Here is a 17437-nt window from a genome sequence, read left to right on the forward strand (position 1 = left end):
CCCATATGTTTGGCACACAGTAGGTGCTCAATACACAGCAGCTAACAGTCACGATGTGCATGACACTGTTACTAGGGTGGCCACCCTCTCGGGCTCCCGGGTCACCCTAAATCCCTCTCTCCTCACCATGTCTATCCAAAGCATCGGCACTCGTCAAACAACTGTCTCCTCAAGTTGCCCCCTATTTTAAATTTCCACTGCTCCTGCCCACATTCTGGCCACATCACCTCTTACTTGGACAATTTTAAAAGCCTCTTGTCTTTGTTTCCAGTTATTTCCCCCATCTGTCTCTTCTGCATACCTGGGCTACTAAAGTGGTTTTTTGAAACACTGCTCTGCCTAAAATCCTCAAAGTCATCCTTGCTTACCTTTCTTTTTACTGTATGTATGTATGTATGTATGTATGTATGTATGTATGTATGTATTTGAGACAGAGTCTTGCTCTTGTTGCCCAGGCTGGAGTACAATGGCACGATCTTGGCTCACTGCAACCTCTGCCTCCCGGGTTCAAGTGATTCTCTTGCCTCAGTCTCCAGAGTAGCTGGGATTACAGGCACCTGCCCCCACACCTGGCTAATTTTTGTATTTTTAGTAGAGATGGAGTTTTGCCATGTTGGCTAGGCTGGTCTTGAACTCCTGACCTCATGAGCGGCCCACCTTGGCCTCCCAAAGTGCTGGATTATGGGCATGAGCCACCCCACCCGACCGCTTACCTTTTTATTGGTTGATTGATTGATTGAGACAGAGTCTCACTCTGTCACCCAGACCGAAGTGCAGTGGTGCAATCTTCGCACACTGCAACCTCTACCTCCCAGGTTCAAGCTATTCCCCTGCCTCCCAAGTAGCTGGGACTACAGGTGCGTGCCACCATGCCTGGCTAATTTTTGTATTTTTAGTAGAGGCAAGGTTTTGCCACATTGGCCAGGCTGGTCTTGAATTCCTGGCCTCAAGTGATCTGCCCACCTTGGCCTCCCAAAGTGCTGGGATTATAGGAATGAGCTACCGCACCTGGTCTTCATTTACCTTTAAATGACTGAGGAGAGAATCTACGTTCTTTAGCATGGGTTAAGAGGCCTTTCATAACTTGGCTGTACCAGGCTCATTTATCACCACTGCCCACCTCCTCCAAGTCAGCCAGTGCCACTCCAGCCACTAGCAACTGCTTAGGATTCTCCCTTTTGTAACTCTAGGGCTGCCCCTTCAGTCTAGAATGTTCACTTATTTATTCTATGCTCGTCCTTTAAGACCCATCCCAGTTGTTCTCTCCCCCGGAACAATTCCTACCTCTTCCCCATGCAGTTATCCTCTCCAGCCTCTGTGCTCTGCAATCTTTTTCTTCATGACCCTTTAGAGTTCTTCTCCTATTACATAGTACTTATTTACTGATGCGTGTCTGTCTTCCCTACTAGACTGTGAGCGACTTCCTAGCAGGGGCCCTGAGTGAGGCCACAGGTAGCACCTTGCAGCCTGCCTGGCATATAGTAGGACTAATGTCCTGCCAGCCACATCCACAGGTGCCCAGACTATGCACCAGCTTTAAGTGGGCACTGGCAGTATGTACCTGCTGGAAGCTCTCACGCAGATGGCTCTGATCCTCAGGGTGGCAGAATTCCAAAATGTCCTTTCCCAGAAGATCCTAAATAAAAGAGACAAGCTTTAGTAATCCCAGATCCATTTGTAATTATTTGCATACTTACTGTGAGACAACTGTTCATTTCCATCTCCTTTAACATCTCCTTTAACTCATCTCCTTTAGCCTGTCCCACCCAAGATTTGAAAAAAAAGTGAATGCAAAATTTCCCTGGGAGCCATCAAGGAATTGGCTTCTTGGTATTCATTCTAAGTTCCTTTGGCATGATCAATATCAATTTCTAATTTTGCTAAGGCACAATCAGTAGCTTCAGAATGCAATTTTATTTTTGTTTGTCTTGGAGAGGCAAACTGCAATAAACATATTTTAATAACATAAAAAGAAAGCAAAATAATAGCCTGAGGACAGATGTGTTGCTTATGAAAACTGGAATTGTTTAAATGTGGAAATTGTAGCTCTCCTGTGGCTAAAGAAATGAGGTTATCATAAAATAACTGTACTTGTTAAAAGCCTGTTTACTATCTACCATCATTAGTCTATGCTACATTCAAAGGACATAGCATTAGTCCAAAAAAAAGTGTGTTTCACAATGAAACTGATCAGAATAAGATAAACTGTTTACAGAAAACTTCAAAAGTGTTGTAGTAAAGTGGTCCAGTTAAAAGTGTATTTTAAAAATTTATTTTATGTTTTTTATTTTTCGAGATGGAGTTTCACTCTTGTGCCCCAGGCTGGAGTGCAATGGCGTGATCTCGGCTCACTGCAACCTCTGCCTCCCGGGTTCAAGCAATTCTCCTGCCTCAGCCTCCTGAGTAGCTGGGATTACAAGCACCTGCCACCGTGCACAGCTAATTTTTGTATTTTTAGTACAGACAGGGTTTCACCTGTTGGTCAGGCTGGTCTCTAACTCCTGACCTCAAGTGATCCACCCGCCTCAGCCTCCCAAAGTGCTGGGATTACAGGCATGAGCCACCATGCCTGGTCAGGAAGTGTTTTAAACAGCAAAAGATTTAAACTAACTCATTGATCACAATCCAAATCGGCAAATGGCCTAAGTGAATGCTGACACTGGCAGTGGAGGGGAAGTCCTATCTGCGTGCCAAGGAGCAACTGGATGCCCATGGGAGGTGCCACTGGATAAATGGGTCTGGCTGCCATCAGAGGTTGGGGTGAACCTGGAAACAAATCCATTTCTCCCTTTATTCCATCCAAGAATCCCGAGGTTTACATAAATCTAGACATGCAGAATCATATGCAGGGTCTTAATAGTTCTAGTTTGAACTGCTTCTAATCCTAAAATACACATGCCATTAAAATACTCATATATACATATCTCAAAACTTTGTTCCTCAGAATAAACATCTTTTTTCTTTATAAAAAAGCTTTTTTATTTTTAAATAAATTTAAATCTACAAAAAGTTGATATACAACACACTGCTATATATCCTTTATGTATATTCAATAATTATCAATATATTGTCGCATTTGCATTTTTCTTTCTTCATATATATGTATATGTTCATACATAGGCATGTATATACTTAATTTCTTACTGAACCATTTGAAATTAAGTTGTAGACATCATGGCACTTCTCCTCAAAGTACTTTAGCATGTATCTCATAAAAATGAGATTATCTTACAGAACGACAATGTGCTATCATGTGCTATACCAAACCTAAGAAAATCAATAATTATTCAATGACATCACCCAATATTCTGTACATATTAACATTTCAATTGTCTCCCAAATGAATTTTCTATCAATCTGTCTTCAGGCCCAGGACACAATTAAGGCCCTTATGTGGCATATTATTATTTTATCTATTTGGTCTATTTTAATCTGGGACAATTGCTCCTGCCTTTTTGTTCCTCATGACATTGACTTTTTAAAAGAGTCTAGAACACAGACCTAAAGACGTGTCACCTATATAAAAAAAGGTTTCCAAATGCACTTGAGAAACAAGAGGTTAGGCAAAATTAGGCAGGCATCTTTACCAGGCTTTGCAGAGTCTTCCACATTAATGAGCTTTGTAATGAACATTAATTAATAAGAAAGCCCCTTTTAATAGAACATCTTAACTCCAGTTTGTGAAAAATCAACTAGAGAAACATAACAGTGAGGGCAAAGAAGAAAGAGTCCATGTTAAGTGGCACAGGTGTTTACAATGTCCTTTCTTGCCTTGGAAGGATATCTATCATTCTATGCAGGCAGGGTATATCGGTCTTTATGATGTTTCTCCACATGGCCATTGTGTTGTATCTCAAATGAGGTAAGAATGTTTTTAAAGCAATTAAATCTCTAGTCAATTGCCATGAGCTCAAAACTATCTACTGACCTGGGGTTGGTAGCCAATCACACTGATACATCTTGGATCCACAAATGTGATTATTCCATCAGAGTTATGCCGGGATAAGAACTCTGTGGGCACTGACATCCCATTCATGTCCATGCATACAGGAGAGCTGGTCACCTGGGATGGGGAAAATCCACAGTTGAGGTGGTGTTGACAGAGATGAGTTGGAGATGGTGACAGAGACGAGAAGAGTAATCCATGTGCATTTCACTTCAAAGATCTTTCCATGTCAATCAGTACAACGACCCTAAAGTGTTCAAATATCTATCCCTGATCACATCTTTAACTGTAACAGTTGGCCACTTTCTTTACATTTCTGAACTTCAGTTGTCTTATCAACCAATGGGAATAATAAAACCTATAATCTCATAGGGTGTTTGTGAGCCTTAAAAGGGATATTGCATGTTAAACCTTGGCAATTGCTCAAGTTGGTGCTCAATAAATGTTAATCCCCTTCTCTTCCCCCACCTTCCCTTTACTAAGGATGACAAACAAGCCTAAGGAACTAGTTACAATACTTGGAGCATATATATTTGTGAATTGAATTTACCCAAATATTTTCTTCGCCCATGTGCAAGCAATACCCAGCATAGGTCATACATGGATGAAATTGCCTATTCATTTGTCTGAAAATGGTCAGAACTAGGAAACCAGTGACATGAGAGATTAGTGTATCTGAACCAGGTCTAGTATGTCTCTCCTCTTCAGGATGGGGAAGACCCTCAATGTCCTAGGGAGAATAAACAGTCCAGTTGAATGAGTAGTTACTGTGTGTGCCAGACATTGAGCAAATTTAACTTTCACACAATAAAAGACACATTCCCTGGCCTTGAGGAGCTTGCAGGGATGAGCATGCACTCAACTTACTACCTGCAACAGACAGTGAAAGAAGAGTAACTGAGGGTAGAGCTCAGTTCTATGAGAGTAGGGAGGAGAGAAGGATTGATTTAGACTAAGATCAGGGAGACATTTTAGTTGGGTCTTGAAAGAGGAGCAGATAAGGAGGGTAAGGAATATTGAAAGGAGAAGAAGGGGAACAAGGAAATACTAGGCAGAAGAAACAGCCTGTGAACACCCCCAGAGGTGGGGGTTTATGGAAAGGGGAATGGTGCTGTGTGGGAACAAGATGTGAGAGAGGAAGAAGGGAAGGAGATGAGGTTGTAATGATGAGCTTGGACTTTATCCCACAGACCTTGGGGAAACAGTCAAGGGGGTTAAGCAGGGATGTGATGTGAGCAGAATGCAAGTTCATGGCAACTGGCACAAGCATGGGGGATGAACTGATGTGACCCCTCAACTCAGCAAGAACTCTGCTTGCAGCTCACAGTCCCCTTCTCTTCTAGATTTGGCCTCAGCCTCGTCCCACAGAGTGAGACACGAAACCCAACAAATATCAAGAACACAGGTGATCAGAAGAGGCATCCAAACCAACCGTCTTCTGCACTTTGTGGCAATAAGCCTTCATTTAAGATTAAAAAGACTATGAATTTTTTCTTACCTGGAGTCTCCCAATTGCCACGAGGCAATATTTACTGCCTTGTCCCACATCAGCGTCTTCTTCAGGTATGGTCATTCCTGAAATGGGAAATACCAGTGTCATCAACAATATGCCCAAGCTGAATGGGAAAGAAGAAAAGTGTCCACAATTTTATTTAAGCAATCGAAAATACAGTGAGTGTTGGCCATGCAGGGCTGGGAAGCCAGCCAATGAATTAACCAGTTCCTCACGCAGTTCCTGCTTCTCTCTCCGCCTGATGTCTTTTGACAATTTTACGGTACATTATCATCTCCATCTGTGGATGATGCAGAGGAAATTAAGGAAGATGAAATAGAAATAATTCTTCTGTACATCTGTACAACTTGGACAAAACGTTTATTTAGGATATTTCAGTAAGAAGCCGAAATGGGTCTTTCAGCTTATGTAAATATCTCTCTTATCTGCTGACAAAGAATGAAACAAAGACCATCACAGGCAAAAGAAACACAAGTAAAAACCACTGAAGCTGGTTACTAACTTGTCAGGCAAGGGAGCACAACCAGTGTTTCCCCTTGTAGGGGAAAGTCGGGGTTGTTTAAGGGCTAGAAAGGAGACACTGGTGATGGTTATGCTAAGCACTGAAAGCTAGTGCTCCAGATAGAAAGGAACTGGTTAAAACAATCCTCATTGTTCACTGGGGTTAATAAACAGTCGTCTGTTTTGTCCAATGTGGGTCTGGTATCTGGGGTCCCTCACAGTGCAAGGTTCTTGAACATCTGTAGCTGGTTAGAACTGTTGTAGTGAAAACAAGCATTCCTTTTTGATACCTCATAGGCAAATGCTGTTAAGTAGAAAATTTCCTTTTACACTGCATGACACTTAAAGCAAATATTTCCACACTGGGTCGGACCAAGGGTTCACAGTGATAGAGTCACACAAGTACAGTGACAGCCCCTCACTCCAGACACTGATAAAGGCATGTTAAACATTACTATGGTTTTGTGAGCCAGAGAAATGCCACCCTCACTACACTACATTCCTGTCTTCTTTCCATCCTTGTTCCATCCACCCTCTGTAGGTGACCAGTCTCTTTTCATTTCTGGTTTATCCTTACTGCATTTCTTTTGCACAAATGTGCAGATACATGTACATTTTCTCATGTCCTCTTCTTTCTTCTCTGAAGAGCTGTGTACTGTAAATACTCTTGGACTTTGCTTACTTCACTGAACAGTATGTCCTGGAATTCACTCCATATGCATTCATACAGCTCTTCCTTAATTCTTTCTTATAACTGCACAGTGCTTCATCTTATTGAAGTGCCATGGTTTATTCAACCACTAAACACTGGACATTTAGGTGTTCCCAATATTTTGCAATGAGAAACAATGCTGCAATGAATAACCTTGGGCATATGTGTTTTATTATCATCAGAAGTGTATCTTTGGAATGGATCCCTTGAAGTGGGATTGCTGGGTCAAAAGGTAAGCTCATATGTAGTTTTGTTTTGACAAACTTTCTTCCAGAAGGGTTGCACCAATTTGCATTCCCACCAGGAATGTATAGGAAGTCTGCTTCCCCAAAGTCTTGGCCAACATAATGTGCTGTCACGTTATTTAATGTTTGTCAGTCTGACAGGTGATAAATGATTTCTTAGTGTTGTCCTAATTTGCATTTCTCTAATTATGAGTGAGTTTGAACATGACTTCGTATGTTTGAGGACCATTTTTTTATATCTGGTTTTTTAGTGAATTCTCTGCTACTGTCTCTTTCCCATTTTTCTATTTAGATCTTTTGCCTGTCCATTTTTAAGAGTTTCCTGTATTTGGGATATTAAATCCTTGTGGTATATGTTATGAATATGTTATTCCAGATGGTCTCCTGTCTTTTAACTTTGTGGTGATTTAAAAATTTCAAAAATTTTATGTGGTAAGATTTATCAACCTTTTATTACTTCTGGAGTCTGAGTCATAGCTAGAAAGCTATTTCTTACACAAAGCTTAAGGAAAAATTCACCCTTGCTTTCCTCTGACACTTTTATGGTTTTATTTTTCACATTTGGATCCCTAAACCATTTGGAGTTATTCTTTTGGGAGTTATGGGATAGCAATCTAATTTTATCTTTCTTTAAATGGATATCCAGTTGCCCCCTCAACATTTTCTTAAATTGCAGTGATTTGAGATGCTAACTTTATCAAATAATTCCCACACATGTTTGGGTCTAATTTTGGACTGTCTCTTCTATTCCACTGGCCAGTTGTCTGTTCAGGCACTAGTACCATACTATTTTAATTATAGAGGCTTTATTGTATGTTTTAATGTCTGGAAGGACTATTCCTTGTATTTTTTCTTGGCTATTCTTGAAGGTATATTTTTCCACAGGAACTTTGGTAGTACCAACTTATCTGACTCCATAAAACAGCTTGATGATATTTTTATTAGGATTACATTACATTTGTAAATTAACTTCAGGAGAACTGACATCTCCTGAAGTTATAATGTTGAGTTATCCTCCCAAGAACAAAGGATGTTTTCTCATTTGTTTAAACCTACTTTTGTGTCTTTCAGGAGTGTTTTCAAATTTTCCTCATATATACTTGTACTTTGTGTACTTATTAAAATTATTCCTAATTATTTAATCCTCTTTTTACTATTGTCAATGTGGCTTTCTCTACCATTATATCCTCTGCTTATTGTTTATGTATATGAAGGCTATTTTCATATATTAACTTAAATTATTTGTTTCAGTTTTATCACTGATTCACTAGGTTTTTCCAGGTGTACTATTATATAATCTAAAAATAGAGATAGTTTTCCTTTTCCTTTGTGCATTCTTTTGCCTCTAATTTCTCTTATTTAGTTGCATGGGATAATAAGTCTATTATAATTTTGAATAGTAGTAGAGATAGTGGGCATTATTGCCTTGTTTCTGATCTTAGTGGAAATGTCTCAGGGCTTTCTCCATTAAATAGCACCTTTTGGACTAAGATACAACACGCATGCACACACATTTATCACATTAAGTAATCATCCCTCAATTATTGTTTAGCATTTTTCAAATCTCTTTAATGCCTTGGTTAATAATGGACAGCTTGATTCTAGTATCTGCTCTGCACTCAATCTGTTACAATATGTTGTTTTAGTTGAGGTATATGAAGAAAATAGGGCCTCACATAGATATGGAAAAAGGAGAAAAGGGGGAAGCTTTTTCAGAATACTGAGTATATTCTCCTTTGGTATTTTTCCAAGTCTTAAGGGGTAGTTTCCTAAAGGCTAATTGTAATATAAAATCCAAAACTATATGAATGAATTTTTCATACTGTCATATTGTAACATTCAATACAATATTAAAATAGGCTAGTTTGTCTAACACTTTGGATGGATCTTTTACCCATCACATAATTTTACATATTATATATTGGTCATTTGGAAAATAATAGTTCACCATATTATACAGACCTTCTAAATGTTGACACATTGCATTACACAACATTAAAATATTGCGCTCGTTAATACCACTATGTATCTCATCAGAAACATCTCTAGATACTGGTCAACATTATGGTGGTAGACACAAGCTTTCCAAAACTCAAATTTTTATTAGAAAACCTGAATTTTACCACTGACAACAAATACTGTCAACTGTTTTCCTTGAAGTGACAAGTTCAATTTGTTTTTTTTTTGAGAAAATATCTGCCAAATACGTAAGTTGTAATAACCTCCATTTGTTTGTTAGTCATTCTTTCAAGCAAAAACTATGTTCCATGGAAAAAACACCTAGTTCAGCTCACGGCCCAAAGGAAGCCTATGTGCTTTCCCCGACACAATCCCCATGCTTTGGTATGTGAAGAAGTCGCTTTATGCATGTTTTCCATTCAGGGCTTAATACAACTCATAAATTTACTGTCTCAACAGGGACATTCTTAAGTGAAGGTGGCATTTAAACATTTTAAAATTATTTTTTAATTGCAAGTGTGTAGTGATAAAGAGTACAACGACCACCAGGACAACGTGTCTCACTGCCTTGATTCACGCTAAGGCCCAGCAAGTTTACCCACCAATGCTTTTTACGCCATCAGTGCAAATGTTGACACACAGAAAGGGGCAAAAACATCTCAGTGTTATTATGAGAACAGTTTTAACTTTGTGTTCCCTTGAAGACATTTCAGAGATTCCCAGGGTCCATGCACCACACCTTGAGAACTGCTGCTGCTCTACGCATTGCCATTCTCCAGAGTTTTATACCTCATCTCATCTTGTCTCTTTTTATATCGTTTTTCCATCGCCTCTATTTTTTTTTTTTTTTCTGAGACGGTGTTTCAGTTTGTGACCCAGGCTGGAGTGCAATGGTGTGATCTCTGCTCACTGCAACCTCCGCCTCCTGGGTTCAAGCGATTCTCCTGCCTCAACCTCCTGAGTAGCTGGGATTATAGGCACCTGCCACCACACATGTCTAATTTTTGTACTTTTAGTAGAGACAGGGTTCACCATCTTGTTCAGGCTGGTCTTGAGCTCCTGGCCTCGTGATTCACCTGCCTCAGCCTCCCAAAGTGCTGGGATTACAGTCATGAGCCACCGCGCCCAGCCATTGCCTCTATTTCTAACCATACATTTATAAGACCCCAGACTACATCTCCAGTCAAGATGTTCCTTTGTAGCTCTTGCCTTCACTTACCTACTGAAAATGTGTACCTCAGTCTCACAGGTCTTTCAAAATCGTGCCCAAATCTTTCTACCAAAACATCCTCCTCTTTCTACTCTCCATGGAAAAGACCACTAGTGACCCATCTCATTTACATTCTCTCCTTCCATGCTAAGGAACCTTGATTCATTCAGAGTGGCAATGTGCCTGCTCCATTAGAGTTAGAAGGTGTTCAGCTGACATGGCTCTGTCCTATCAGATGGATGCAGAAGTCATGAGCATGACTTTTGGGAACACTCCTTTCCATATGAAACACAGGTATGACCGGGGAGCACTAGCAGCCATCTCGAAAGGCAGGAAAGCCAGGGCCACACAATAAGGATTGTGGAGTGAAAGCTGGCAGAACGAGTCCTTGGTTACATCACAGAGCCATTGTACTAAATCTAGACTGTCTACCTTTGGATATAAAATAGATTTATTTAAGGCCCTGATATTTGGGATTTTCTGTTATATGCAGCAAAACTCAATCATTTACTGGTATGCATCCTAATCTCTATTAGAAGCATCACTACCAGCAGTAACATTTGTCATTTAATTAGACTGACCAGCAGCCAAACCTATGTCTTACTTGAAAGAAATCCTCCTTTGTGAGTGATTATGGTGGAGACAATATACTAGCTTCCACTCTGGAAGTCAAAGAAGCTAGATTTTACCTCCCTGCATCCTTCTGGGGTGAAGGGATGGTTCAAATTCAACAGCAGAACAAAGCACAGTGTCCTGAGCAGGCTGCTGCTACTAACAGATATTCCCTGGGCTTCATGCTTCTTTAACCCATGGACGCTGCCTAGGTTTCTGTTCGTTTTCCAAAGCCGGTCCCCTTTGACTGATGGGAGTCATTAACATTTATCTAAGAATTCTCTTTTTGCTTATGACTTCTAGAGTTGTCTTCTGTTATGTATTAGTGACTGCATATCTCAGGTTAGAAATCTTAGAATCATCCTGCCCTATTCCTTCCTCTCACCAGTTACACATCAATGGACACCAAACCTGTCTGCTTCAACTTCACAGTTAGCTCTCCAATCATCTGCTCTCTGCCCCGTTGTCTATATCACTCCTAGAAGTTGGCCACACCATTTCTCTGCAGGAAATAAACATAAATCAAAAGTCTTCATTCCGGCACACATGGCTCTTCATGACACTTACCGTGTACCTAAAGTTCCTCCAAACACCAAATACCAGTCAGGACTTACATGAACAGCATGCATGTGCCTTTAAGGATGTCCAGTTTCTTGCTCCTCAGGAATTTAAAGAAATCTGCCCTCTTTCAAGAGGACCAGCTGATTCTAGAATGATGAGTTGGGCTTGGCAGCAGCACACTCAGCTGACTAAAGAGCTGGCTCTGAAAGCACAGAACTAACTTACAGTAGCAGCAGCAAAGCAATAAGGAAGCAGGTGTTCTCCTGCTCAGTAGGTGGACAAGGGTCACTGCCCCAAGGTCTGAGATAAAGGAAGATAGGATTCCACATGGCAATGGAGTTTCAGGGTAGGAAGTGTCCTTAGAGGACACTGAGCCCAACACCCTCATGAGACTTCAATCCCATGTCCATCTATTGCTGCTTGAACTCTTCCAGTGCTGGGGTGGTCACTACACCCCCAGACAACTCAGTCTATCTGTCTCCTTGAAGATTTCACCTGCTGGTCCTGGACTTGCCCTTAGAGTCATACATTCTTCTGCTGTGTAGCCCTTTAGACAAGTGAAGAGTATGACTGAGTTTCTGAGTCTTTTCCGTTCTTGGACAAACATCCTTTCATCATTTAAACTGTTCCTCCTACAAAAATAGTCTGCTTCTCTATATTCTTGTCACATTTCTGAATATGTTTCTAATTGCCTCTATTTCCCTAAAATGTGGTGCCCACAATTAGGTATGATAATTACAGAGGTCTTTCACATCCTCTGGTCTGTCAGCCTGGCTTACTGACAGCAAATGAAGTGCATTCAGGAAGCAAGGTGTGAGTTATGCTGACAGTTCCCCATAACCAGAGCACTTTTATTTAGTTGTTGCTTTTTAAATCACAGTGGAGTTATGCTTCTAGCCAAGATGAAATAGCAGATCAGATTTACCTTCTTGTCAGAAACAAACACACAAAAACAAAAGAAAAAAACAAAACAAATACAAGAAATGATGGTTTAGAAGACACTAGAGATCAGGCAATGAACCACAGCAATCCCTGAGAAATGGATAACAAATAAGACAAGCCGGTGACTGCCCCCAGCTCACAGCCGTAAGAGAGTTCTCCATTGTGGTTTTGATTTGCATTTCTCTGATGGCCAGTGATGATGAGCATTTTTTCATGTGTCTGTTGGCTGTATGGATGTCTTCTTTTGAGAAATGTCTGTTCATATCCTTTCCCCACTTTTTGATGGGGTTGTTTGCTTTTTTCTTGTATATTTGTTTGAGTTCTTGGTAGATTCTGGATATTAGCCCTTTGTCAGATGAGTAGGTTGCAAAAATTTTTTCCCATTCTGTAGGTTGCCTGTTCACTCTGATGGTAGTTTCTTTGGCTGTGCAAAAGCTCTTTAGTTAATTAGATCCCATGTGTCAATTTTTGCTTTTGCTGCCGTTGCTTTTGGTGTTTTAGACATGAAGTCCTTGCCCATGCCTATGTCCTGAATGGTACTACCTAGATTTTCTTCTAGGGTTTTTATGGTATTAGGTCTAACATTTAAGTCTCTAATCCATCTTGAATTAATTTTCGTATAAGGGGTAAGGAAAGGATCCAGTTTCAGCTTTCTACTTATGGCTAGCCAATTTTCCCAGCACCATTTATTAAATAGGGAATCCTTTCCCCATTTCTTGTTTCTCTCAGGTTTGTCAAAGATCAGATGGCTGTAGATGTGTGGTATTATTTCTGAGGACTCTGTTCTGTTCCATTGGTCTATATCTCTGTTGTGGTACCAGTACCATGCTGTTTTGGTTACTGTAGCCTTGTAGTATAGTTTGAAGTCAGGTAGCGTGACGCCTCCAGCTTTGTCCTTTTGACTTAGGATTGTCTTGGCAATGCGGGCTCTTTTTAGAATGGCAATCATTAAGAAGTCAGGAAACAACAGGTGTTGGAGAGGATGTGGAGAAATAGGAACACTTTTACACTGTTGGTGGGATTGTAAACTAGTTCAACCATTATGGAAAACAGTATGGCGATTCCTCAAGGATCTAGAACTAGATGTACCATATGACCCAGCCATCCCACTACTGGGTATATACCCAAAGGATATAAATTACTCTACTACAAAGACACATGCACACGTTTGTTTATTGCGGCACTATTCACAATAGCAAAGACTTGGAATCAACCCAAATGTCCATCTGTGACAGACTGGATTAAGAAAATGTGGCACATATACACCATGGAATACTATGCAGCCATCAAAAAGGATGAGTTTGCGTCCTTTGTAGGGACATGGATGCAGCTGGAAACCATCATTCTTAGCAAACTATCACAAGAAGAGAAAACCAAACACCGCATGTTCTCACTCATAGGTGGGAACTGAACAATGAGATCACTTGGACTCAGGAAGGGGAACATCAGACACTGGGGCCTATCATGGGGAGGGGGGAGGAGGGAGGGATTGCATTGGGGAGTTATACATGATATAAACGTCATGCACATGTACCCTAGAACTTAAAGTATAATAAAAAAAAAAAAAATAAAAAATAAAAAAAAAAAAAAAAAAAAAGAAAGTAAAAAAAAAAAAAAAAAAAAAAAAAAAAAAAAAAAGAGAGTTCTCCAGCCAGCAACTTAAATTTCACAATGTCTGGCATCAAATAAAAATTACCAGGCATGCAACAAAGCTGGAAAATACAACCCATAATGAAGAAAAACAGACCAAGCTGCCAAAACATGATGCAGAACTGACACAGATTTTAGAATTAGCAAACAAACACATTAATACAGTTAATATAACTGTATTCCATATGTTCTAACAGTTAAGTAGAGCTATGGAAGAGGCAAAAAGACCCAAAGCAAACTTCTGGAGATGAAAACTACAATGTCTGACATTTAAAAAATGTACTAGATGGGGCTGGGTGTGGTGGCTCACGTCTGTAATTCCAGCACTTTGGGAGGCCGAAGTGGGCAGATCACTTGAGGTCACGAGTTCGAGACTAGCCTGGCCAACATGGTGAAACTCCATTTCTACTAAAAATACAAAAATTAGCTGGGCATGGTGGCACGTGCCTGTAATCCCAGCTACTCAGGAGGCTGAGGCAGGAGAATTGCTTAAACCTGGGAGGCGGAGATTGCAGTGAGCTAAGATCAGGCCACTGTACTCCAGCCTGGGCAGCAAAGCAAGACTCCATCTCAAAAATAAAATAAAATAATAAAAAATTAAAATGTACTAGAGGGTATTAATTGCATATTAGACAAGGTAGATGACATAGTAAACTTGACATAACAATGGAAACAATCCAAAATGAACCATAGAAAGTAGTAAAAAGTTCTTTTTCAATAAAATGAGTATCAGTGATCTCATTGGAAAACTTGAAGTGGCCTAATACACTTAAAGTGTGTGAAGGAGGAGGGGAGGAACATGGAAAAACATTTGAAGAAATAATGGTTGAAAATTTTCCAAATTTGATACAAAGTATAAATCTTTGATAGAAAGTATAAAGTGGACTGACATCCCATCATGATGTGGGATACTGTCAGCTTGAAATGAGAGTGAGCTCACACAGAAATGCCCACTGTGGCAGGGGCTGAAATGAGTTGGGCCACATGGATATGAAAGTGGAAGTGGACACCACAAGGACTTGTTAGAGGGATCTAATCTCTCTGACCCTCTGTTACCTTATACATAAAATGGATATCAGAATGCTCACCTTATGGGATGCTAGAAAGATGTGTGTGGAGCACCCTCCCGAGCCCTGAATGTCAGCTTCCTTCTCATTTACCTGATCTGCTTCCCCAGTTGCTGGTAAACATGTATGTTTATGGGCAAAGAAGGCAAGAGGCACAAATGCACTTTTCTTTTCTTTCTTTCTTTTTTTTTTTTTTTTGACCGGATCTGGCTCTGTTACCCAGGCTGGAGTGCAGTGGCGCGATCTTGGTTCACTGCAGTCTTGACATCCCAGGCTCAAGCCATCCTCCTATGTCTGCCTCCTGAGTAGCTGGGACCACAGGCACGTGCCACTACACTGGCTAATCTTTTTGTATTTGTAGAGATGGGGTTTCACCATGTTGCCCAGGCTGGCACAAATGCACTTTTGCCATACTTAGGAATCAGAAATCAATGCCACAGGTCAGACAGGAAGCAGAGAAAACAGCATAAAGAACCCTCTAATCTAGCTGGCATAAAGAAAATGATGTTCTTCTCAGTCCTATCCTTTGGAGGGATCTTTCAGTATTAGGGTCCAGTTGGCTAAAACTTGAGACCATCTACCTAGAGATAACAAACTCCAGTTCCTTCATTTATTCCTCATTCAGTGAGCATCGATGGAGAACTTCCACAGACTTTTTAAAAATACCCACACATTTTCTTTATATTCCTTCAATCAAGGGTTTAAGTTAGATTCCTTTGCAAATATTTTGTCCAAAAAAATACAGTGGAAGTGACACTATGTGACTTCTAGACTAGCAGCTCAGATATTGAGGAGCAGAAATATGCCATCCTACTGCACCCTGTCTAATTCCTAACACACAAAATCTATGAATATAATAAAATAGTGATGGTTTTATGCAGATCAATAAAAACATAATTCTCAATTGTAAGGTTCATCAGCCTAGAAGTGGATAGAAAGAGACTTGATGGGGGCCCTAAGATACCAGTCCTTTAAGCACATAAGGGAGCTCATTTGTAAGAATGCATTTTAATCAACCCAGTAGAATAATGTTAAAATAACAAGTTGGCTTTACTGAAGTGTAGTGGGAAAGCGGCAACTTATTAAAAAGTTTTGTTTAGTTGTGAATGAGATTCAAGTGTGTGTATGTAAAATTTCCAGAATATCTTCAGTAAATCCAAATTCATTAAAGGAATGAATGCTTTACATGCCTAAATATGATGTTCTCAGGACACCGGGCTCAGCTTCCCTATGGAAGGGATGTCATCTAAGTTAGAACGGCCAGCATTTGTAAAGGAGGCCCTGACACCAACCCTCACCAGCAGCCACAGAGATCCAACTGCCAGTGAACCTGTGGCCATTGCCACTCATGTGACCAGGATCTTGACGGATGACTGCAGGAAGGCAGTAGGGGAGGGCTCTGGCATTAGCAGGTGGAAAAGATTTAGGATTAAGTTCACACATTCTACTTGTGTCAAAATGCCTCTATGACAGGGCAGGACTGTGCAATCTCCATGTTGTCATCTGGATATTGGATGTTTTTCTATCTTCCAAGCATTGCTTGCACAATACCCTCAAACAGTAATGACCTTTAAAAATGGTTTGTACTCTTACTACTCTCAATAATAAAAACACAAATATCCTCAATTTAAAAATGGTCAAGATGGATTAAAGATTTAAATGTAAGACCTAGAAGAAAATCCTAGGAAACACCACTCTGGACATCAGCCTTGGGAAAGAATTTATGACTAAGTTCCAAAAAGCAATTGCAACAAACAAGTTAATAAGTAGGACCTAATTAAAAGAAAGAGTTTTTGCAAAGAAAATGAAACTATCAAGAGTAGGCAGACAGCCTACAGAATGAGAGAAAATATTTGCAAACTATGCATCTAACAAAGGTCTAAGATCCAGAATCTATAAGGAACTTAAACAGTTCAACAAGTAAACACCAAATAACCCCATTAAAAAGTGAGTAAAATATATGAGCAGACATTTCTCAAAAGAAGACATCAAGTGGCCAACAGACACATGAAAAAACACCCAACATCACTAATCATCAGAGAAATACCAAACAAAACCACAGAGATACCATCTCACACCAGTCAGAATGGGTATTATTAAAAAGTCAATAAACAACAGATCCTGGCAAAGCTACAGAGAAAAGGGAATGCTTATACACTGTTGGTGGGAATGTAAATTAGTTCAGCCACTGTGGAAAGCAGCAGTTTGGAGAGTTCTCAAAAAACTTAGAACTACCGTTTGACCCAGCAATCCCATTACTGGGTATATATCCAAAGGAAAATGTAAATGTTCTACCAAAAAGACATGTGCCCTCATCACAGCACTATTCACAATAACAAAGACATAAAATCAATCTAGGTGCCCATCTACAGTGGACCAGACAAAGAAAATGTGGTACATATACACCATGGAATACTACACGGCCATAAAAAAGAATGACATCATGTCCCCTGCAGCAACATGGATGCAACCGAAGGCCATTATTGTAAATGAATTAATGCAGAAACAGAAAGTCGTAT

At 40.1% G+C, this 17437-nt stretch overlaps 1 protein-coding gene across 2 annotated transcripts in view; it reads right to left on the minus strand.

The window, feature by feature from the left end:
• ARNT2 (aryl hydrocarbon receptor nuclear translocator 2) overlaps positions 1-17437 on the minus strand; it is a 210886-nt gene that overhangs the window by 45821 nt on the left and 147628 nt on the right. For both annotated transcript variants that reach the window (XM_033189223.1, XM_033189224.1), the window contains exons 9-11: positions 5445-5521; positions 3929-4063; positions 1562-1636 (exon numbers count right to left, since the gene is read on the minus strand). In XM_033189223.1, the coding sequence (XP_033045114.1) occupies positions 1562-1636; positions 3929-4063; positions 5445-5521 (287 nt within the window). The remainder of the gene's footprint in view (positions 1-1561; positions 1637-3928; positions 4064-5444; positions 5522-17437) is intronic.

Source organism: Trachypithecus francoisi, unplaced genomic scaffold, assembly GCF_009764315.1.
Source record: "Trachypithecus francoisi isolate TF-2019V2 unplaced genomic scaffold, Tfra_2.0 Lachesis_group3, whole genome shotgun sequence".
Lineage (NCBI taxonomy): Eukaryota > Metazoa > Chordata > Mammalia > Primates > Cercopithecidae > Trachypithecus > Trachypithecus francoisi.